Raw genomic sequence first — 25563 nt, forward strand, 5'->3', positions numbered from 1 at the left:
ATTAAGACAAATAATATGATACAATTATATATACAAATGCATAATTATATTAGTATAAAGAATCAAGATCTCTCATTTTTAAGATATGTCAGTTTTTACTTACAGTTAAATAATATTTCTGCAACATTAAATTTGAATCAAAATAATCAGTTCAAATATAATGATGATTTAAAAAAAATAATGTGCTTCCAGGCACAATGGAAATGAGGATGGAGATGCCTCACAAAACTAAAAATAGATCTACTATACGATCAAGTTACATCCCACTCTTGGGTCTACACTCATAGGACTCTAAATCAGCGCATTGTAGAGAGATACTTGATTATGCCTATTTAGAGCAGAACCACTCACAATAACTAAGCAATAAAACTGGCTTAGATGTGCATCAGATGAATGAATAAAATGTGTCATGTATATATGATTATTTTTATTCATCCATGCAAAATCATATCATTTGAAAGAAAACATATAGAAATGGAGACAATAATGTTAAGTAAAATAAGCCAGACTCAGAAAGACAGACATCATCACTTGCTCTTATATAGGTGTGTGTGTGTGTGTGTGTGTGTGTGTGTGTATGTGTGTGTAAGAATAAACTAGGCTTCATGATAGTGAAATACACATATATACACATATATATGACATGAATGTATAAGGTAAGCTATTTGGGATGAGGAAAAGTGTAGTAGTAGTAATCTGATATATGGTAAAAAAAAAAAAAAAAAATTTAATTGTAGTAAACTATTTCTATATAGAAATCTATTTCTCTCTATTATCTAGTATTCCTGAAGTCCCAAATTTTGTAAACCAATGCTGGCTTTGGAGTTGGATTTGGCTTTCCTTCTCTAAATTCAAGCATGTTGTTAAGATTAAATTCATGGTTTCTGCCTTAAATCAAGAAGCCAATTGGTGTAAGGCAGAAGAAACAAAATCTGGGGACTCATATCTTATACAATTTTCTCTCTGAAATCCTAATTTTCTCACATACTTTTAATGCTTATTGTTGTCTTTCCCTAATGCATACCTTAAAACTTGAAAATTTTACTTTAATATTGATATGTAACTTTTCCACAAGGAATAATAACGATTCCTAACAACAGTCTTTAAACTTTCCGGAAAGAAGATGGGGCCCCACATCATCATTTCCACTTGACTCAACCTGATGCATCGGAACTACAAACATCACCCTAAAACCGGTTTGAGACTGTTTTGCTCGAGACAACTCATGACTAGCTAGCTGTAATGGTGCACCTTTTTATTACACCCTGGCCAGTTTCAAATAGAACTACAGTCAAGAATTTTCTGCCACACAGTGACTAACTACATATGTCACAGCCAGTTCTGTTGAGAAATTTGGTTGCTAAAAATTTTCTTCCTACAGGATCCATTGGAGCAATCATCGTCCCATTTCAGCAGGAAGTAATCTTAATATGACTACGCCCCCTTTCCCTACCCTTGGAAATTTGGGATAATAGTCATCGTCTTTGGGTTGGTTTTAGTTATTTGGGATTGGGTGATGCTTACACTCGGGTTTATCTTTTAGACAGGAATAGGGAAATGGTGGGTAAAGGTATGGTTTAGATGGGATATAAGTAGATTAGCCTATTTCCTTGAGAATTTGAGTTTGAATGAGATAGTATTTTACAGCTTACATTGTTATGCATTCCTATGTGGTAAGCTATGTAAAATTAAGTTTATATTTTGTTATATTGTGTTAAATGTTTCCACTTATAATATTTATGCACATTATTTTTTACCATATTCTATGTATGTATACTTTTCTTGTGTTCAAGACATTTTATATATTGATACAATTTGGGATATTTATCTTGCTGCCCTTTATAGTTCTACCTCTTGTCTTGACACTTATACTCTACCTCTATTTTAGGGATTTACATGTAGGTATATGTAAATAGTTATATTGTTTAAGTATTTGTTCCTGCTTTACTCAGGAAAGTTTTAATCAGTCTTTTTAGCTAAGTTCCCGAGTATTACAGATTATCTTCACTCACATTTCCTGTACCTATGAGATTAGTCAGATATAGATGCTTAATCTTCAATCCTTCATAGACATGCAGAACATGACATTTAAATGTTTTAATATTAGTACTCCTTTGACATGAGACACTGTTGCTCCTGACAGCACCGTGCATTTTCCCGAAAATATGTTGGACACTGTTGTTGCTCCTGCTGGAGTTCAATCTCGCCTCAGCTAATGGCCTGTTGGGCATAGAATTGCCCCCCACCTTGACCACTGATTTGGACATGCAGTCCTATGTGCTTGCAGGAGACAAATATAGAAGACTGCTTGACCTTGCCAAGTCAGGGTAAGACAGCCATTCTATTTCCCTGCTGTTGTTGTGGTCTGTCAAGTTCTCTTGGCCTTAGCCAAATCTGGGTGTACCAACGTCGCTGTGAGACCTAGGGTGACTGTTCAGGTGGCTTGCTGTTTCTGTCCTTGCTGCACCGTTTTGGAAGTTGTCCATCCGCATTTCCTGTCTACTCTAGTATTGTTATTTTCCTTCTCAGGTCTTGATGAGGTTGAAGATTAAACTATCACAACTATTATTCTCTCTTCCTAGTTAGATATATTAGGTACTAGACTTACGTTTTCCAGCTTAGGACAACTCTATTGTAAACTCCATTATGCCCTCACCCTAGGACTAGATATGTAGGTCATTTTGTTCTCGATTTTCCTTTTCTTAGAGCACACTTGTTATTCACTGTTAAGCCTAAATCTTTTCTTTAGACTAAAAGGGGAATTGTAGTGAGGTAGTCCTTCTGTAGCACTGACCACGCCCATTGGGGGTGGAGCTATGGGCGGAGGTGACCTGAGGAAGGAGGTCGGAGGGGGCCAGGAAGGCGCTCTCCTTTCTGGCGTGACTCGGACAGGAGAGGATCGGGTTGAATTTCCTGGTGTTCATCTGTCTAGGTTGTAAGTTATTTCTCCCTGAATAAACATCTATTCGGCCTATTTGTTTATCCTGACCCTTATTTACCGCAATAGAAAAGTTATGAAGGGAAGTGAAAGGGTAACAAAAAGAAGACTGGAAGGAAGAAAAATAAATATTCTCTCATCTCATATGGAAAGCTAGATACTGTGTATGTAAATATGGTATTGCAGATCTCCTGGCACTAAGAGTATTTCAATAACATCTAAATTTGTTGAGAGAAAGTTTCTATTAAAGAGGAATCATGTGTGTATATTAACACACACATATGCTATGAAGATAGAGGAGGATTATTTGCAAGGAGGAAGGGGATTAGAGAAAATGATGGGTGGTGAACAAAATCAGAGCACAGGGCTATACAAGTATAAAAATATCATCAGACACTCATTATTTATGCTTGCTTTAGTAAGATAATAGTAATGAATAAAAAGAAATACATATATTCCCAGTTCCACCCATAGAAAACTCTCAGCAGTGAGCACACCTGAACCTAGATTGTGGATTTAGCCACCACTCATTACAAAAGAAAAGGGTACTTGGGGAACAACTTCTTTCAAATTAGAGGGTGAGATTTGCTATGAACCCGAGGCTACTTGCTTGTTAGATACCAGCAAAGACACTAAACGCTATAGAAAGCAATGGGTCAAGGCGGAAAGACAGAGCAGCTGACACAGAGCCATCTCTGTTCACTATGGGCAACCTGTGCAACAAAAGGAGTAAGGGTGCATGCAATTAAAACCCTAAATACATTGGGATCATATATCATGGGCTCAAATAAAAGTTTACAATAATTTCACAACCCCTGTAATGGAAGACTTAGAAAAAAATCACTACTAACTCATTTCTTCCCATTGGAAGTATGTAGGGCACTAACGCCTTAATCTGGAAATCAGCAATTAAAAAAGAAAGAAAGGGAGGGAGGAAGGAAAGGAGGGAAGGAGGAAGAGAGAGGGGGGAAAAAGAGAGACAGAGAGAGAGAAGCATTTATACGTATTTTCCTGCACTAGGAGAGCTTCACTAAAATCAAACCTCCAACACTATTGGAGAATTCTAGGTAATAAATAGAAAGAAAAAGCAGCCTTCCCAATGACCACTTTACAACCTGTCATGAAACAATTCAGCAAAGCCCAATGATGATGAAATGAAAAGGCTGTCACAGAACTGCCTGGTGGACTCCAGTCTGCTCTCTTAGAGTCAGTAATAAGACAACCAGGCACTGAATGCACTTGTATGTGATAATACTTCAAGTGCATCACTGGGATGCTATTTATCCTGTAGTAACATTTCCAAGAACTGATACTGATACTGTAACAGTACTGAGTTATCTTCAGTGTCATTATTGTCTTGTCTAATCAAAATACAATTGATTTTGATATACAACTTATATCCTATGGTAGTGACACATAAAACTGTAACTCAGGAAACGTGATACGTGAATATATATTTTGAAGCACATATTTAACAAAACTACCTTCTGAGCAAGATGATTGGATGGTAAAGGAGTGAATAAAATATTTCAATTAAAAAAGCAAGAAAAGCAATTTGTTTATAAGTCACTTGTGAAATGGGAACCTGGGTTATCAGCCAGCTTTTTAGCAGTCACACTGTTATACAAAATGGAGCCACATGTTTATACTCAAGGAAAGACGACAAGCCAATAATTCAAGCTGTCAAAAAACAGCCTTTGGGTATAGAAAGCATATTTTTACCCACTCAAGAAATGCTGCCCCAATACATTCTTCTTGAGAAGTACACACCCATGGGAGTAAGGACTATGCATCTTTATTAAGGCTGATTATCTTTGCAGATTAATTATTGTTACTTGCTGTGTTAGTTTGAATGAGAATGAACCACACAGGTTCATGTTTTCAAATGCTTGGCCCCCAATTGGTGGAACTGCTTGGGAAGAATTAGCAGGTGTTGCCTTGGAGGAGGTGTGACACTGCGGTCTTTGAGGTTTTAAAAGCCCACACTATTCCCAGTTAGTTAGTTCTCTCCTTCTCCTTCTCCTTCTCCTTCTCCTTCTCCTTCTCCTTCTCCTTCTCCTTCTCCTTCTCCTTCTCCTTCTCCTTCTCCTTCTTCTTCTTCTTCTTCTTCTTCTTCTTCTTCTTCTTCTTCTTCTCCTTCTTCTTCTCCTCCTCCTCCTTCTCCTCCTCCTCCTTCTTCTTCCTCTTCTTCCTCTCTCCCCCCTCTCCTGTGTTACCCTATCCCTCTCCCCCCTCCCCCTTCCTCTATCACCCTCTCCTCCTGTCTCCTCTCTCCTGCTCCCCCTCTTCCCCTCCCTCTTCCCCCCTGCGCCCCCTCCTTTTCTCTGTCTCATGGGCATTGTTTGACCTGATGAGCTCTCAGCTACTGCTCCAGCAGTGTGCCTGCCTACCTGTTGTCATGCTTCCCCCCCCCATGGACCAAGCCCTGGAAATGCCAAGCCAGCCCCCAATAAACTTTCTTCTTTAAGTTTCCTTGGGCATGGTGTCTCATCACAACAATGTAAAATAACTGAGACATTTGCAAAGGTCAAATGAGAGTTGGACAGAAATGTGCTTTTACAATGTAGGCATGGTTCAACTACAGCAATGGAGGGGGAGCATGAAGCTAGCCATAACAATGGGAGAAGAGATACAGGTGTGATACAGATGCAGCTATGATGCAGACAGGGGGCAGGGAGACTCCTGTTGGCAGTTGAGTGTCCCTCAAGACTTCATGGCTTGGACATTGTGACCTCAGTGTGACAGTGCTGGATGGTGGATCTTTATCAGGAGGACCCAAATGGAAAGTCCTCAAGTAAAATAAAGTCGTGACCTCAGAAGAGATTAGGAAACTCCAGCCTCCTCTTTCTGTCCATGGTCTCTCTGACACATGTTCCTAGCACTTTTGCCTGAGACGATGCCCCCAAAGAGGTCCACATCAATACCTGTGCCATGCTCCTTAGACTCTGAGCTATTTAAGCCTCTTTTCTCACTGACAGCAAATGAACTAATGCAGATGCCTCCTGTATTACTTACAAATATTGTCGCTCTATGAGAATATTTAATCTAAGATTTTGTTTTGTAAAATGTATGTTTGTTTCATTTCATAATAAAATGTTAACAATACAAAAGAAGAACATTTAAATTTACCAACTTTTTTTTAAAATATTGAGCACATGTGTTAGATAAATCTTATGTGCCCATCATCTTTATGGGAGACATTCTTTGGTAAAGAGATAACTCAAACCAGCCAGTTTTTATATTATATGTTTAGTCTAATTTTGAGTAAATAGTGCATATATTTGCCCATTCCTAGGTGTCCCTCCCTCTATTTGAAGCACCTAACACCATTTCCATAATTTTTTTTTATCAAGAATGACAAGTTACTTCTAATCCCAGGCCATATGGCCCTGTTCTTACCATTCTTTTTTTTTTACTTTCATTTTTATTTATTTTTTTATTTTTTTTTATTTTACATGTCAATCCCAATTCCCTCTCCCTCCCTCTCTCCCTCCTACCCTCTCTCTCCCCTCACATACACCCTGACCACCCTCCCCTCCCATCACCCCACCCCAATTCCACATGTAGGGCAATGCCATCCAGGTGGGGACATGTAAATCTGTCAAATCATTTGAAGAAGGGACTTGAACTTCTCTCTTGTCTCTAGGTTGAGTATCCCTCCATGGGGGATGTGTCCACAAGGTCCTTTTGTGCACCAGAAATACATCCTGGTTCCACTGTCTGAGACCCATATTCAGGGGGCCTGAGTCAGTCCCATGCTGGATTCCCAGCTATCAGTCTGGGGGCCCGTTAGCTCCTCCTTGTTCAGGTCAGCTGTCTCAATGTGTTTCTGCAACCTGGTCTTGTCCTCTCCCTCTGCATCTGGATTCTAGTTCTACAAGTGTTTAGTTATGGGTGTTTGCTTCCGTTTCCAACAGGTACTAGGTGAGGGCTCCATGATGGATAAGTTACTTGTTGATCTCACTATCTGGGAAGGGCATTTATGGTAGCCTTTCTATGGTTGCTCAAATTGTTATTTGGCGGCAGTCTTGTAGGTCTCTAGACCTTTCTTTAGGTTCAGTTTTCTCTTCAAACCAATAATGGCTTCCTCTTTTACGTTCCTTCTTTTCCTCCCCCATCTCTCTCTTTGTCTCTCTCTCTCTGTGTCTCTCTCTCACTCTCTTCTGTCTTCTATTCCTACCCAGTGAATGGAGAGAGAAGTAGGAGAAAGAGAAGGAGAGGAGAAGAAAGCACGTGCCCTTACCATTCTTACTCATAGTTCCCATCATGATGGACTAGACTCTTACCCACATATACACATATATCTTTGTCACTGGATCCTAATCAATTACACTTTGTCTTCCCTGTAGGTTAACCAGAGGCCAAGTGGGACTCTGCTCTTCTTTCTCATATGCCGTGTAATTTCAGGAAATACTGAACATGTAAACAGCAAAAACAAAAAGAAATTAGCAGAAAAACTCACAGGACACACTGAAGTAGTTTGTAGTCCAATTAGGGGGCAGAATGTCAAGAGTGAATCAATAAAAGGTGTTCATTTTGTTTTGTTTTTATAGTCTTACCCCAACATGTGGAAACAGAGTGATGTTCTCCAGGCAGAACAAAGGGCATGCTAGGGTGTAAACGCAGCACATGGAAGAAGACTGGTTTGTGTAATCCACCCACCACTCCTCTCCAAAGGGAAGCCATTTAGTAACAGTTATGAGCAAATTTTACAAGGTTTATATAATACAAATGTGTCTAATGCTTAACAAAATTGGACCCGGTAATTGCTATTGCATTTGTTCCCATTTGTAACTTTCGACTTTTATTATGAAATGAAACACATGTACAGAAATTTACACAGAAATCAATGGATTCCAAGAATTTTATAACTGTACATTTCAGATAGACGCAGAGTTTACTGAACCTCCACAGTGTAGAGAGGACAAAACAGCGAGGCCCCTGAGAAACTATGACTGACAAGCTTAGGCCTCTAGTAAAGATTAAAGGTCTTTGACTAGTGGAAATGGATTGACTAAGAGAAATTGAGTAATTCTGGTAGAAGTAGTTGAGCTAAAGGAACCAACCACCATAACTTCGGTGAACAATAATTTGTCATAACTGAGGTAATTATCTTATATAAATATAAAAATTCCAAAACACATAATGTAGAAAGGTTGTATTAAGATGCATTTCTAGAAGCAGCCACATTATGACGTTTCCCTATACCCTGCCCAACAACTCCATGCAGGAATGTTAGTGTATATGTATAAATTACAAGTATCACATATTACTACATGCAAATACCTCCATATAACTTGCTTTGAAAATAGGAATACCATTATGCTGGTAATATTGACTGCCTGCTAGTGCCACTGTTTTAGAAGGCTGTAACCTTATAGGAGGTAGATCTTTGCTGAAATATTTCTGTGACTACTGTTTGAAATTTAAATTAGAATGTATGCTGAAACATCATTTCAGTGACACAAGAATAATAATATAAAGGCACCAGTAGCTTCAATGCTAAGTGTTTTCCTAAAATAATTTCCTTTCCTACTTCTCTGTGTCACTGTCCTGGGAGTTTACTTTCTGTGGTCTTTAATTCGGGGCCAGGTTATCCTGACATCAGATGAACCTACTCCTAGATGAGGTTACCTCAGTGCTTGGTTTTGTTTTGATGAGTCTGGATTTATTTTTGCTCTTTTACCCTCCTTACCATTTCATTTTATCCCTACGTTGTCTCCATGAAGTTTCTTCATAGACAGGAGACAACTCACACACAGGAAATTCAACTCTCCGAAGCTGTTATTCCCCGTTTGGGTCCTCACCAGGACACAATCCCAGGTCCTTTCTTGTCCTCTGGCTCTCTTTCCTACGTAAAGTCATGCTGACTCTGCTTCTGCAGGCTTTCTTCCTTACTTCAGGGAAATATGTGCCCCGCTAAAAATATAAGCATATATTAGCTCCTGGTATAATCCCTATTTTAGGCTGTCTCAATTCCATTGTGAGGTGTGGGATTGAAACCACTTCTAACTCCACTAAAGATTAATTTTTCTTCCCCACTCCTTGATCATGTAATGTTTCAGTGAAAGTAGTGAGCTGACCATACTCTCACACACCAGTCTGTTATAATCCACTGAAGATCCCTGATCTGACTGAGAAGATGGTTAGAGAAGTGTTCTCAGGAGCAGACTAAAGTGGTGGGATGGCTCGTTTTATGTCAACTCGACAAAAGCTAGAGTCGTTTTGGGAGAGGAAAATTTAATTGAGGAAATGCTCCCACCAGTGGTGCGAGGGTAAGCCTGTGGTCCATTTTCTTAAATGATGTTTGATATGGGAAGGTTCAGAACACTGTGGGCTAGTGGTCTTGGGCACTATAAGTAAGCAAATTGGGCAAGCGCCGAGGAACTAGCTAGTAAGCAGCATTCTCCCCATGGCATCGGCTTCAGTTCCTGCCTCCCAGGCCCTGCCTTGACTTCCCTAGGAGATGGACTATAAGCTATGACATGGAATAAACAACACAGTTGCTAAGACAAGCGGGGTACAGTGATATACCAAAATCTCTCTGAATCAATTAGACTGACATAGTCCAGTAAAGCTTTCTGCAGTTGTGGAATCTGTCCTTATCTTTATTGTCAGCACAGAAGCCACTGGTTATATGTAGCTATTAGTCACTTGAATGAATTCATAAGGCTAAAAATGAGTTTTATTTTATTTTAATTAATTCAAATTCAAATTTATAGGGCCACACACACAGCAAATGGGTACCACATTAAATGGGTGATCAAGGCAATATAAATTGTGAATACTACACACTATAGCCAAGGAAATGGAAATAAAGTGGGGGGGGCAATCAAGAAATGTAAATGGAAAGGAGAGACACTATTGTTTTCAGCAAGAGAAAGGAGAGCTCAATAATTCAAAGGTAGTGTGCTCAGGAGGCCGGCCAAATGAGTGGTACCATGAAATGGAAGGCTGTTAGGCTATTCTGAAATTCCGGTATTTTAACCTGTTGAATTTGCAGTGGTCAGGAGACACCTGGGAAGAAGCAATCAGAAACATTTCAGACTGCGTGGGGTGGAGGTGGGTCAGCGCAAGAGATGAACTGTTTTTTCTTTGACACTTGTCTTGAGAGAGTCTCCTCCGCTCTTATGTACCCTTTTCTGAGACTGCCTCTTCCCCACATGGAGAGACCCTGATATTTGGCAGAGTAATGATGGTGCAGAGAAATCACTATTTCACCCACTGAGTGATTAATATGAAATTAGTTACTGCCACCCTCAGTAGTGCAGAGGAGATTGAGGAAGAACTGGTTATGTTTTAGCAAAGAAAACTGCCAGATCTAACACTGCTTGGCATTCACGAAGAACTTTCTCATCTAGGAATCGCTACACAGCTAGCAAGCTTCACTAATTTGAAAACCTCAAGGAAAGGGAGAGATTAAATAAGAAACACAGATCCTGACATTCTATTTATGCTATTTAAAAAAAAATCAGGCTTGGTATTTTCCTCTCCCATTAATACACAAGTGTAGCCAGGAGGTCTTTATCTTTCTACTGACTGATTTCTCTCGCAGCATTGCACTTATGAGGGAGAGGAAGTGTACTGAATTGCACCCTTGGACTTTCCCAGTGTCTTTTACCTTATTTACAATGGAAATGCTTCCCTATCGTCATAGTACAGGAAGCATTCTCTGACAAACCAGTCTGCACCATCCCTTGAAAAATGATAAATCTTGGCATAATGCCCATTTTAGGCTGAGTCTCAAATTTCATTGGAGGAGGCTGTCTTCTTTATCAAAAATTATTCAAAACAAACATCTATGAATCTGGAACTAACATGCATTGAAAGGGGACAGGCAAGGCCCTTTAATGGGTACCCTGCTGTGTAATCTTTTCATCTTAATTCAGAATCCCTTAGAGATTCAAACTGCCTCATGCAAAAAAAAAAATATATATATATATATATATATATATATATATATAAATCCTTCCAATTATTTATATGTCAGGTACATTTTTAGCTTAGTCAAAACAGATAGGCAATAATGTATCCTGGCGTTTAATTTCATCTGTTGTGACCCCAAGGTAGGTGCTGCTTTTCTATCCTAGGCTACCTCTAGGCATCTTGTTTTGTTGCCTTTTCTTTCTCTTACCCAATTTTTCCTTTCTAAAAAAAGAAAGAAACAAACAAAACCTAAAATACAAACACTGTCCTGTCACAAGAAAAAAAAATACTTTTAAAAATTATGAAATTATGGCTTGTGGGACTAGGAAGATTGAGTCAGGGGAGGAATAAATGAGAGGGAGAGAGGGGGGGAGAGAGAGAGGTAGAGAGGGGGAGAGAGAGAGAGATACCATAAAAGAGGGAGCTATTATAGGTTTGAAGAGAAAACTGACTCTAGAGAAATGTCCAGAGACCTACATGGATGACCCCAACTAACAATCTGAGCAATAGTGGAGAGGCATAAATGCCCTTCCCTGATAATGAGATTGATGACTAACTTATCCACCATCATAGAGCCCTCATCTAGTAGCTGATGGAAACAGAAGCAGACACCCACAGCTAAAACTCAGCCAAACTGGAATCCAGATGTAGAGAGGGAGGAGTGATAAGAAAATAGGGATAAGACCAGGCTACAGAAACCCACAAAGACAGCTGGCCTGAACAATGGGGATCTCATGGACCCCAGACTGATAGCTGGTAAACCAGCATTGGACTGACTCAGACCCCCTAAACATGGGTCTCTATTAGGCCTGGGCAGTCTAAGGGACCTCTGACAGTGGAACCAGGATGTATCCCTGGTGCACAAAAGGACTTTGAGAGCACATTCCCCATGGAGGGATACTCCCCTAACCTAGAGGCAGGAGGGAGGGCCTAGTCCCTACTCCAAATGACTTGACAGATCATGTTGATCCCTCCTAGAAGGCATCATCCTCCCTGTGAAGCAGGAGAAGGAATGGAATAGGAGGATGATCAGGGGCCATGGGAAGGAGGGAGGGAGAGGGAACTGGGATCGATATGCAAAATAAGGAAAAAATATGGCTTTGAAAGATTTTGACAAAGGGTTTGATGTTTGGAAAATGAAAATAGCTCCCACATACAAAAACAACTGTATTTGTTTGAAGAGAAGTTGCTGGTAGACTTCAGGTTTTGTTTATAACTGGCCCAGGGCTTCTGTCTGTGTCTCCAGGCAAATATAGACCTTTCACTGCTGCCCAGAGTCCTCTTACCTACCTTCCCTGAGCCCTGGGCTTCAACATCGTCCCCATCCTTCCTTGAACATCTATCTCTTTAGATACAGATACCCGAGCCAGGATCATCTCATTCTCTCATCCTATATATCCTACATCATGTATTCTCAAGGATAAAGGTTAAAGGGCCTCCCAACACCATCCACATCACCACTGTCCAGTAGGACATCCTAGTGAGCTTTCCATCGAATTCTCTCTGTATAAATTCTCACAATTTAGGTAGGTATAGAATACACATAAATATATTTCCTGCTCCATCCCCAGTAGTCTATATATATTATCACTGACTAGCAGTAACATTCTGTACTATCACTTAAAGTTTTAAGGCTATGCAGTTCTGCCAGTAATGAAGTTTAATTCATTTATATGTGCCAATTCATCTCTGTCACAATCCTATTAATTTCTTCATTATTTTACTCTGTCTGTAGCCCTTGTACAATGAGGCACAATGATCCCCATTTGTGTAACAACAACAAAAAAGACTTTGAGTCTCTTACAAATTACCTTCAATTTGGCTGCTTTCACTGACCAGACAGTCTCTATATTTCTTTTCATATTTAAATCATTCTTTTCAAACTCTTCCTTAGACAAATACACTGAAACTCTGGAATACTGAAGAGTGAAACCATAGCAAACGTGTAAGATTCTGATGTGCTCTTTCCCATGTAGCCTTGTCCCAAGAAATACTTCCATGGCATCTTTTCCGAGGCATACTGTTGCTACAAGCACAGCTCCTTTGTAGGAAGAGACTGCTGTCAGCCCAATCATCAGTCAGAGATGTGTCAGAATACCTATAGCATTGCTATCAAAGTGAAGACTCTGTGACAAATAAAGGTCATGGATTTAAAATTAATCCTCTTATGCTGTTGGCATTTCTGCATGGTATGATCTTGAAGACACAGGAAGGTGACAGCTAAGTGGTTAGCAAGAGTTAACAGAGACTGTTTTATTGTATCAGGATCTGGGATTCACATTAGTCTATGCAACCTCTTCTATATTTTTCAGGATTGGAGCAAAACATCAGGAGCTAAGGGAAAAACAGGCAAAAGGTCTTGTTGATTATGCCACTGGAGTGATTGGATCAGTGCATGATATGGATGATGATGAAATGGACCCCAATTATGCCAGAGTGAACCACTTTCGGGAGCCGTGCACATCAGCAAATGTCTTCAGATCTCCATCTCCCCCTCGAGCTGGACCACTTGCTTACCCTCGGGATGGACGTCCACTGTCTCCAGACAGAGACCACTTAGAGGGTCTTTATGCCAAGGTCAACAAGCCATATCATCCTCCAGCCCTAGCTGACAGGTAATATTAGTGAGAGATGAATGCAGTTTTAATTCAGTAAGTTTCAAATCATCTCTACTGCTGAACCAAATAAAAATGCATCCTTCAATCTACTAAAACTAAAATGACATGGTGCCCTAGACAAGTGTTCCATGTTGACCTGCCAGTAAGGTATCAGTCATCAAACATAAAACAATAGCTAGTTATAAGGTGGCATGGATGGATAGTAACAGTAGAGTGCATGGTACAACAGGGAACAGTCTGCAGGAATACAGTGACAGAGAACTAATAATGAAGACTTTGGAAGTATATTGTCTTTTGTCCTAAGAGCCCTATTGTAAGGCACTTATTCAAGAAGATGACATGAGACTTGGAGGTGAGGAGTCAGAAAAGGGAAAATGGCTTCCAAGTAGGTGTAACTGGTATGGAATTATAGATAGCTATCACAGTGCAGGAGGCTTTGAAAAATAAGGTTGGGGTTTTATACTCAATGAAAACTAAACTATGATCAGAGGTGGAAAATGAGATCATCTTGGTTCTAGGAGTTTGATGAAGTAGAGAGAGATAGGATGTGACCTGTAGGTTTAGGAGCAAGGGAAAGAGATATTAGGAGCATCTGTCTGAAGCAAGTGAGGAACAAGATGACTCCAACCGTACCTCTTGCCCAAAGAAAAATGTTCTATCTGGGAAAAGGATAGTCTAAAAGAGCTTTGGTCCATATGCATTGTCAGATAGCCTTGCAGTCCCATATTCCAGGGATGGGTTAATGGACCTTGCTCTAATCTGACTGCTGCTGCTTGAAATCTGGAGGGAGGAGGCAAAGAAGAAGGCACAAGAAGTTCTCGTTCTAGATGAAAGAAAAAAAACTCATTTTCCAAATTTTTTAGGGTTCTGACAACCACCAGGTCCCTAGCACTAACCAGCTTTTGTGTGATAGAATGATATATTGCATATGTTTACGTTTACACATTTCCCCAGCTGGGTGATATTATGCACTTTCAATTAGGTTGGGGAGAGGAAGGGAAATCATGGCATTTTTATGCAGACTGTAAAGTGTAGCTTCACAAGACTGATTACCTTTCAGAACCTTTCCAATAACCAAGTGGGAAGCGAGGAGCAATTTTTAATCCTTACTGTCAAGCTTCCAGGTTGATAATATTAAAGAAAGATGGTCAAGTTTTTCGTTAGGACAAAATGAAAATATAAATTCCTATGACTGGGTGATCCGGTCATCATATGTAAATTGTTAATTCCAAGGATAGATTAAAAGTTGGCCTTTTTCTCTCCAGCCTTCACATAGGGTTGAATTTTATCATGTAAATAATAATACTATACTAGAGTCTATTCTACACTCAAGCATAGTCAATCTTCCTTTCTCTAAGTCAGAAAGGGCTCCATGGCAGTCCTCTTTGAATATATCCAATAGAACACCAGCATGTAAAGACGGTATTTCTCAGACCTTTCCAAGCTGGTGTGGCCCAATGCTGATTCCATGTGAGGCGTGCTGAAAGATTAGGCTTATACCAAACCCTTGAACAGAATTCAATCAGGTTTTTCTTTTAGTGTACTCTTCTTTAAGGCCTGGTATGGTAATATGTATTATTGGTCTTCAAGCATACTATACAACCAGAACTCACCATTAATCAGAATATTTGTCACTTAAAGTTTATTTTACCCATATTTTTTAAGACTCTGGATTGCTCATATTCCTATCTCTGTGACAAAAAAAAACCCATGAGGTAAATAAAAAATAAGAAATGTTTATGTTTGTATACAGTTTCCTGGGTCTCAGTCTATGCCATGGTCACTCAACCAAGCTGTTTCTGGGGTCTGCATCATGCGGCAGACAATGTGTTGGGGAAAAGCTACTCACCTAGTGAGAGCAGGAAGCAGACAGGGTCTGGGAAGAGGACCATGAATATAATTAATCCTTCAAAGTTATGTCCTTTATTATGAACTTGACAGGGTCTAGAATCTGGAGTCTCTATATTAGACTAATTGAAGTAGAAAGACCCATGCTAGAGTAGGCATCAGCAAATATTTCATGGGCCAGAATCCCATACTAAATAAAAAAAAAAAAAGGTAAGGGGCAAGCTGAATAATAGTGTTTATCTCTCTGTGCTTCCTGATAATGTGACAAGCTGGCTTTGATTTCTGCTCTCATAATTTTTCCAACATGGTAGACTGATTGCACCCTCAAACTGTTAGCCAAAATAAAAACTCTTCCCCCATTTAATTTGCTTCTTGCCAGATATTTGGTCACAGTGAAGAGAAGAGTAACAAGCATCCCCCAGACTTTTACTTTCTCAAACTTGGCTCCACTTCTGAATATCTATGACTTTATCGATAGATTAACCCACTGATAAAGTTGCCATTTCTCTCTGGCCCCTGTTATAAACACTGCTGTACCTGGACCAAACCTTCAACATTTTTGGTTCTAAACCATAACACACACATGAACACAGGATTCTAAGTTAATTTTTACTCATATAGTTAGACCAGGAATGAAATCTCACTGGGTAATGTTAAAGACAGCAACTATAAAATGCAGCCAAATTTTTTTATTTATTTACTGCCAAGTCCAGACATCTATGTGAGTAATGGAGTCTTAATTCTGGCTCTGGCTTCTTTGTGTTAATAAATGCCCCAGATATTCCTTCTTCAGAGTTTTAGACAGCTGTTAAATTTTTGGATAGCAGATCAAAGAATAACTCTTTTTACCCAGAATTGTCTTGATTCTGCTCTTATCTTTAATTATACTTAAAATCTTCTCTGTTCCTTTTTCTTGAAGTCTTAAAGCAAGCAATTTTGCCTTGATGCATAGTAAGCACTAGCTAATGGTAGCTATTATCATCATGGTTACTGTTATGACCACTCGTACTGTCTAGTAGCAATGAAATTCTGGGGTCATGTACATCTAAGATTTCCTTTGGGCCATATTCCAAGCAATGTCCCCAAGCAGACACTGCTAGTTCTAAACCTACCATATTTTACAGTAAAGGGCATATCACTTACCCACCCATCTGTTCAATTGTTCTTCATTCAATAAGCATTTACTGGGCATCTACTGTGTTTTAGATACTATAGAAAGTTCCAGAGAAAATAGGAAGATGATCATGATATATCAATGAGGACTAGAGGAGATTTATTTTCCGTTCTGTAGAATAGACATGTGGTAATGTAGGGTTGTGATGTCATGTAATTAAAAATGGAAGCTTTTCCTTTTTTGTGCTACATAGAAAAGGCCTCCTAATGGACGTTGGTAGCCCAGGCCTTTAATCCCTGCATTCAGGAGGCAGAGGCAGAGGCAGGTGGTTCTCTGTGAGTTCAAGGCCAGCCTGGTCTACAGAAGTAGTTCTAGGACAGGTTCCAAAGCAATACAGAGAAGCCCTGTCTGGAAAAACCAAAAAGGAAGGAAGGAAGGAAGGAAGGAAGGAAGGAAGGAAGGAAGGAAGGAAGGAAGGAAGGAAGAAAAGATCTTCAAAGCAGGAGATAGGAGATAGTGGAGCTGGCTCTGGGGGGAATCCTTATGCATTGATTAGATATAATAGTATAACTGTTTTTCCTTTCAAAATAATCAAGTGTGTACAGTGATCAAGTTGGTAGAAAGAACATGCATTTAAGGGAGTCCAGAAATACCCAGAACACAGTATGTGTGGAGGAAGGGAAGTGAAGGGAATGAGGCTGCACAGCACTCTGAAGTCACTGTGTGCGTGCATAGGTCACACGTTGACAATTATTGGTTGATAGTAACTGCCTAGAAGTTGTCTAGCTCAGGCTCCAGAAATCTGGATGGCAGCATGTGTACAGTGGCGAGTGATGTATGACCCAGTCCTGTGGCCACTGTCATAATTGTGTCCACAGAGGTCAAAAGAATGAAGCCTACAAAGAGAATGTGGCCACTAAAAGTCATTGGTCAACTTAGAGAGGACAGTGTCAGTAGCTTAGTAGGAGCTGAGGGAACTTATAATGAGACTTGATGGGGAGGTGAGAATGTGGAGAGAGAGCCTAATGGTAATAAGAAAGCAAGAGTTGTGGGCTGGGATAGACTGTCTTTGAAGTCGCACCTAGGATGGTGCTTCAGAGCTAGCTCACAAAGTCGCCTCGTGGTAGTGCTACAGAAAGTGACACTCAGAGAAATGTAACTTGCCCAAGAATAGGATTTAATTCTACACCTCTCTGTATCATATTCTTTTACTTAACCCACCATGCCAGGTAGACTTGCCTTCTCCCTTCCTAGTACAGTATGAAGATAAAGTAGCTCAGTTTGGGTTCTTAACATGTTTAATGGTACGTTCAACCATGACTTCTGGAATGGTGTTGATCTGGGTCCAGTTCTCATCCAGATTACTACTGCATGAACTTAAGTAAAATAACTTTCCCAAGATGCCATTTCTTATCTTCATGCAAACAATGCAAGGCCAGGACTGGTGATCAGTCCTGAGTTCATCAGAGAATGAGGAAAAAATGGCATATCCCACTTATAAAGGGTCACTGTGTGATGAAAGATACATAGATCTTAACAAAGACAGTGGTGGGCACGTGGTAGTTACCACATCCGGGCTGCTGGGAAGTACAGGAGAAGGTCAAAGTGACAGGAAGTGTGGTATGTGAGAGAAGGGCTCTGCAACTCCACTCATAACTCTTTGACACCCAAGACTTTTATGTGACCCCCCCAAGCGTGTAAGTAATAAAATGCATATAAAAGTAAAACACTGACCGATAACATATAATAAATAAGTCTATTTTAAGATGATTCTTTATGTATAATTTTACCAAGCTTTATAAGTGGAAGCAGATTTACATGCTAATGATATGAACGCTTGTTTATTTTACATAAAGAATTATATCCTGACTGAATATTTGATGCTATAGGACATAAAGCATCTTCAACATATTTCAGAGTTGATCAATACTTTGATTTTTATAATCGTCAATGCTGAAAACACCACTTCACATAAATGCATAGTACAAAATGACAGAAGTATACTTAGGGCCCCTTTTTAAATTGTTGGAAATTCTGTGCTCATCACAGGCCAGAATTCATATAACGATTTTTTTTTCTGTGAAATTCAAGCCAGCAACTCTAACATCAATTTTTCAAATCAAGCATTCTAACAAAATACAGTTGAAAGATACACGAATTTGATATTTGCATGATGAGAACTGATGGTAGGAAAACATTAAAAGTCTGAGTTTCCATAGCCATGTAGGTATGATAAAAATATAGCAGTCCTTAATATATAGTAATCTCAAATCTGAGCCAGGGTATAGTGTTCATTGTAAATGGTATGTGCAGGGTGAAGTGTTTAAGTGTTTAAAGCCAAAGCCGCTGTGAAGTTGGGGGTTACAGATAGGTGAGTGCCAAAACACCATGAATTGATTATGTGGTCACCATGCATCCAGAGACATTTTGCTGTTGCCAAAATTTTTTTTCAACCCTTATGCTCATTTCTGACCTCTTATGGAGTTATAACTCACGGTATAAGAAACCGGTTATTAGAGGAAAAGAAAGAAAAGAATCGATGGCAAGAGATAACATAGAAAGGCCCAAGAGCCAAGCAAAAAAGAAGTGGGGTAAGTGGGCCTCAGTCAGCGGGATGAGGTATTTATACTCGTCATGAGTGAGATTAGGGCACAGCTGTGAGGGGAAGAGCTTCCTGAGGGTTTATATATGAGGTGTCATCCTAGAATCCCACAAACTGGCAATACAGAGCATTCTCACCTCTCTATAAGAAAAAGGCTTTATACCATGATGCCAAGATGGCTGAGTGGGTAAAGATGTGTATCAACAAAATCTGATGACCTGAATTTGATCCCCAGGACCAACATGGTAGAAGGAAAGAACAACTCCTTCAGGTTATCCTCTGACCTTGCCATGAAATATGTGCACAAAGTATGTGCACACATACACAATGTGTTGGTTTGAAAGAAAACGCCCCCAAAGGAAGTGGTAGTATTAGGGGATGTGGCCTTGGTGGAGGAAGTGTGTCACTATGGGGGCGGGCTTTGAGGTCTTTTTCCTCAAGCTTCCCTCAGTGTGACTGCCAGTCAACTTCCTGTTGCCTACAAAATGTAGGACTCTCAGCTATTCCTCCAGCATGGTGCCTGCCTGCACACTACCATGCTCCACACCATCATGATAATGTAATGAATCTCTGAAAATGTATGCAAACCTTCCAATTAAATGTTTTCCTTATAAGAAAAAAATACCATGATGCCTTAAATGATAACAAAGAACTGAAAACCACTTACTTTTTTTTTTTTATCAAGTCTTCCTCTATATAAAAATATATCTGTTAATATATCTATGCTCAAAACTGGCCCAAACAAGGGTACAGAAGGCATGGTACCCTAGGGTCTCTGGCATTCATTACTTCAATATAAACTCCTCCATGTATTTTAGTCCTATCTCATAATCCATACCTGCAGCCCTCTTGGTGGATGATTCCCCAGATACACTCAAGTCTATTGAGTTTATGATCACTAGGTTAATCATAGTATACACAACTAGACACCATCTTTTGGATGCATCCGAAGCCAAAGGGATTTTGTATACCTTGACCTTGATCTTCTATATTTATCAATGTGACCTAAACTTATACATCAGCTGCAATTTCTAGCTTATATTATACTTTTATCTAAAAACCTCTATGCTTTTTCATTTGCATTACTGTTTTAGTTTGTTTTCTACCATTGTAATAAACCATGACCAAAACAGAGGAAGAGTTATTTCAACAGAAGGGAAGTTGGGGCAAGAACTTGAAAATAGGAACAGAAATAGAGGCCATGGAAGAATGCTGCTTAATGGCTTGTTATCCTTTGCTTGCTCAGCCTGCTTTCTTATAGAACCCAGGACCATCTGCCCAGGGGTGGACCTGCCCACAGTGAGCTGGACTCTTCCACATCTATCATTAGTAAAGATAATACCCCTACAGACTTGGCAACACACCAATATTATGGAAGCTTCTTCTCAATTAAAATTCCCTCTTGACAAAGCATTCTCTGGGACAATTGTCCCAGAGATATATATTATTGAATCTTGTATTTATAGAATGACAGGATGGAATATATTTTTGCATCTAAACTAAAATGTATACATGTTAGGATTAAAGCCAGGCATGGTGATATACAACCCCCATCCTAGTAGGTCCAATGCTGAGGCAGGAGAATCATGTGTTTGAATCTAAGCTGGGCTATATTTTGACACCATATCTTACAGCCCCCCAAAATGTACTTGTTACTTTTAGCTCATTGTTTTCATCCATAAAGATATATATTTTTATTGTTGTTCAAAACATTAGCTATGCTTCACGGGTTAGTTTTGTTACTTTTGTATTTAATCATTGCAAGTCATCTATGTCATTGATAAGATCATTGATCAGTGCCAAATATAATCCTGCATTTCATTACTTAAGACCTACATTAATCAGCTCTCTATGGGATCTTCACTTAGCTATTAATTTAGTTGACTGTTATCTACTTTACACTCTCCATTTCAACTGGAAACACTGTAAAATCTCTGACTTACTTTGATATACCCCATGTTTGAAAGAGTCACTCCATTTACCACTTCTTAACCTAGTCAAGAAAGGAAACCACCTTAGTGAATCCTAAAGTAATTAATTTTCTCTAACAGATAATCCAAATATTATATACATTTAGACTTATTTATATTTCATGTGGTTCAGTAATACTGGAATCTTTGTATTTTCTTACTAAATGCTTATTGACTAGTGTATGACAACTATGCAGTTAAGCTGGTAAATAGCAGGGAACTCCCCCAGTCATCCAGGTAAATTCCCTTAATGCTCCAACATGTATTTACAAATGCTTTGTAGAAACTTTTTTTGAGCATCTGCTACATTCCAGAGCTCATACAAGGGAGTTTAACAGTCCTTATCCTCAAGAAACTCAACCTAATGGCTGAATCTGTCTTATAAATGATCATAGTATAATGTTAGAGTTATAAATCCACTGTAAAAAAAAAAAAAAACTCGTAAGTGCATTCAATTTTAGAAAGATCTGAGGCTTTGGGGTCTTCCTTTGACATTGGTTCAAATGGACAATCCCATGAATTTTCTATTACTTAAGTGAAATAAGCCCATTGTCTGCCGCAATAAACATCAACTATACCTCCCAGGATAGCTTTCACACAGTAAAAATGGACAGTATAACACATTAGGCTATGTGTTGAGAAGGTCTATGAATGAAATATAACTGTTTACAAGGGTTATTATTGTAGCTTGTTGTTGATCCTTGATGTCATGCATTTTAGAACCTGATAGATTCCATCTCTTCCATGGTCACATGGTTAAAAGTTCACCATACCTTCAACTCTAACTCTTGCTGGTATACTATAGTCATCAGAAACAAAAAGGAAGAGATGGAAAAGTGAGAGGATAATATACAAAACAACTGAAAAAACATCTCAGATTCTATGAGATTTGTCATATCATTTGCATAAATGAATAATGTAGTTGTTAAACAGTGGGATACTTAGATAATTATCTTTTTCAAACCGTAGCTCATTAAATATCCCTAAGCTAGTCATCAGAATGGTTATTTTCCTTCCATGTCACTTGAATGTCCAATATTCACATACTGAGCTAGCCCAATTTCCATGAGGCCTGGAGAGCTGTCAATAATACAACATGTGAAATCACATCTTTTGGCTACAAAACTAGAAAACCAAATGGATATATGTATGTCCCCCATTTGTGTGGCCCTGGCCTCTTCAAGTAGCCTCTATCCATCTTACTCTTTGCCTGTAGTTGGAGGAAGACCTGAAGCTGTGAGTGAGGCTCCCTGCGGCTGGGTTTCATCTTTGTGTTGTATCATAATTCTAAGATACTCCCATGTCTGTTCTCTGGGAAGAAATATTTGGAAGGGTTAAAGAGCCAGTATAATACTCTAAGCAAGTTGATCCCTTTGTAAAAATTTTCCAAAAGTCTCCAATAACTTCACATTGACAAAAATTAAAGGGTCACTTCTACATGCAAGAAAATGTGAAATAACGATGTTTCATCTTTCCAGTCAATGAAATCAAAAGAGAAAGGAGTTCCAAGTGTCTTTTATAGGTCACTCCCTGGAATGTGTCATAATCAGATCAACTCTAGATGGCTTATTTCTGTTTCTTTTCCTCTCTGCTTTAGGAATGCAAGTTTTAGATGAGTGGTTCATAGCACATTAGCCAAGTATATTCTTATTAACATCCCATGGGAGGTTTCCCTTATTAGTAGCAGAAACAATTCAGTCTGAATAACCTCTGATGTTAGTTAACTAAAGTACTTTGGTAGTTATCTTCTCGATTTTGGCAATCACTGAAAATTTTGTTTTGGGAAATTCTCCAAGAAGAGTAAAGATGAATGTGAAAGGTATTAACAGGCTCTGTAGCCAGGTGGGAACAGCTGGGAGAGAACATATCATGTGCTCCTGGGGCAATGCAGGATAATTGATATCTCTTGTCACAACATTGTATTAATTGCAGACATTCCACATTTCACTAAGCTGTGCTCTGTCAGACAGCTCACATGAGACTGATGTTTGTTCCCAGTCTCCTCCCTAGTGATTTTTCCAGTTAATTTTATTTCAGTCTCACAGTGTTTTAGATCTTCCTTCTGACTCATACCTTTATGAAATCTGTGTGTGGGATCTGAACAGTGAATACAGTAATTTCTTAGAGATGTGGGTTTTCCCCTATAAACACAGCCAAAGTCATCTCATTTCAGTTCAGGAATCCCAGTGATAAATGCTATTTCCATGGAGATTGAACTCATCGGTTGAATGAAGCAATCATATTTCCCACCTCAGAACATAATGCCATTCATGTTTAAGTGACTTTTAGACAATAATGAGGAATCTCTTAATGAAAGAATCTCTATGGCCAGATAAGAGCTAAGAGTAACGGATATACCATTAACTCTACTTCCCTCCATCCCTTCTCTATTTAAAACTTGATGTTCTCATTAATTTCCCCGTGTTCTGAGAGCGCTGCTCTTGGGAAAGTGCTACTTATAATAGACTGACTAAATATTCAGTTTTCAGGAGAGAAAAATGTAGATTGCCTTCCAAGAAAGAGTGGTAATACACAATGACTTTCCTTTCCTAAGACCACCTCCCATGCCAACCGCAGATAACTAAGCACAGCCAAGGAACCCTCTACCCTGCTTGTTAAAACTAGAGTGTGTTTGCTCTCTTCAATGTTTCTCAAACAAATGACTTGAACTTTGGGATCTATTCATCTAGCTATTTACTCAGAGGAGGTTGAAGGCTATCTGTGAGCCATCCTCAGCTAAACATAAAACAGCACAAATGGAATAGAGAATAAGAGCCTACCCTGTAGAAAGGGAGCTGAATGGGTATAAATAACATCATGTTCTTTCTTGGCTATCAGACAACCCCCTCCCCTCATTCATTAATTCCATAGATTCTAAGATGCCTGTTGTATACTAAACACTGTGTTCAAGGCTGTGGAGAAGCAGTAGTGTATCAGAAGCCTTGAACTTTGTCTCTTTCTGGCAGAGCTAGACTGATGTCGATCTACTGCTGTTATTGCAAGCCCCTTGTGACCTGTGGTTTGCATTCATCTATTAGGCTAAGCCTCATACCTTTTCATTACACAATCTTTGCTGATGCTAAGGACAGATTTCAAAGTGCCCTCTTTACAATTTCTGGATTTAATGCAATGTGTAATCAAGAATAGGCCATTGTTAGGTCAATTACTTTCTTGTATTTATCTTTTCAAACAATAAATAATCAGTGGGATGGAAGGGGGAAGTAAAAGAGAGTTTTAATGCTGGTACTCATAAATATCCAACATCTTAAAGAGACGTTTTAATATTTATATGTGGTAGAATACCCTCCCCTCTGGAGAAAACCTGGCTGAAAGCTGATATCAACCCATGCAGAAACAGTATTCCTTAATCATTGCATTGTACAGGCTCACAGGCAATCCTGAGAAAGCCACAGGATTCCCCCAAAATGTGCCCAATAGTCTGTCTCTCAGTTCTCAAATACCAATACCTGTGTGTACACACCTAAGAAGGAAACTTTTTATTGCATGCTCAGTGGATTTTCTATGTCAAGTTTAGTGGAGCCTGGGCCTGAGCCATGCTCTTCCTTAGACCAAGCCTGACCAAATCTCCTTATAGCACTGTTTCCCTCTGCTAGAGGCCACATGGAAGTCCAAGACTGGGAGGCACTGTTCAGGTTATATATATATTTGACACTAGAAGCCATAAAAGCACAGTTGTGTCCTGGGGAAGGTTAGCCTTAAAGTCAGATGTGAAGCAAGAACAGCTCACAGGCATGCCCACTCTGAGGTCCTTGAAAACATGTTGTAGGGTGAAGTGAGCATGCTACCAATGGAACTTCTATCAATTGATATTTACTTTTCACTTTTAGAGCCAGGGCATGGACAAGCGCTGGCAGGGAAGGGGAACCTTCAAGAGAGAACTTAAGAGGCTGAACATAGACTCTGAAGCTGAAACTTACTTTGGGGCTGGCTCTGCTACTCAGCATTGTTGCATGACTAAACAAATCGCTTACCTCCTCTTTCTTGATTCCTGTGTCTGTAAATGGACATAAGGACAGCCTACAGGAGAATACTGTTCCTAAGATTTAAGCGTGTTTGCCTATACAAGTAGGCCTATATCATTGTGGAGTTAGGAAGCAGCATCTTTATATGTAGCAATTCCTGATAGTTTATACCATTCTGTCATTAAAAGTATTAGTAATTCCATAAAAGCTAGCACAGTGATAGATGCCTATAATCACAGTACTTGCAAGGCTGAGGCACAAAGGTTATGACTGGGGCCCCTTGGAGTTACATAGCAAGACATTTTGATAAAACTACTGTTCATTAATTCTCTTGTTGATCCCTAATAGTGAATTGAAGTTGGGAGAAGCATATTATCCCTTTCACTTTTATTCCAGTTATTGTAACTTGTGTAATTGCAGTAAAATGTAAAAAGAGGGAATACTGATATTGGTTCTAAACCATGTGCAGATCTGTGTAACTGCTTCTGCAATCAGAATGCAGAACCATTTCCTTCACCACAAAGAGATCACTCTTGTTCCCCTTTATAGTCAGTTGCCCCTCCC

General features: G+C 39.3%; 1 protein-coding gene across 1 annotated transcript in view; it reads left to right on the top strand.

The window, feature by feature from the left end:
- Nucleotides 1–25563, top strand: part of Pard3b (par-3 family cell polarity regulator beta) — a 948779-nt gene that overhangs the window by 776163 nt on the left and 147053 nt on the right. Inside the window, 1 exon segment of the mRNA XM_051190339.1 lies at nucleotides 13177–13479. Coding sequence (XP_051046296.1) covers nucleotides 13177–13479 — 303 coding nt within the window.

Source organism: Phodopus roborovskii, unplaced genomic scaffold (genome assembly GCF_943737965.1).
Source record: "Phodopus roborovskii unplaced genomic scaffold, PHOROB, whole genome shotgun sequence".
NCBI classification, from domain to species: Eukaryota; Metazoa; Chordata; class Mammalia; order Rodentia; family Cricetidae; genus Phodopus; species Phodopus roborovskii.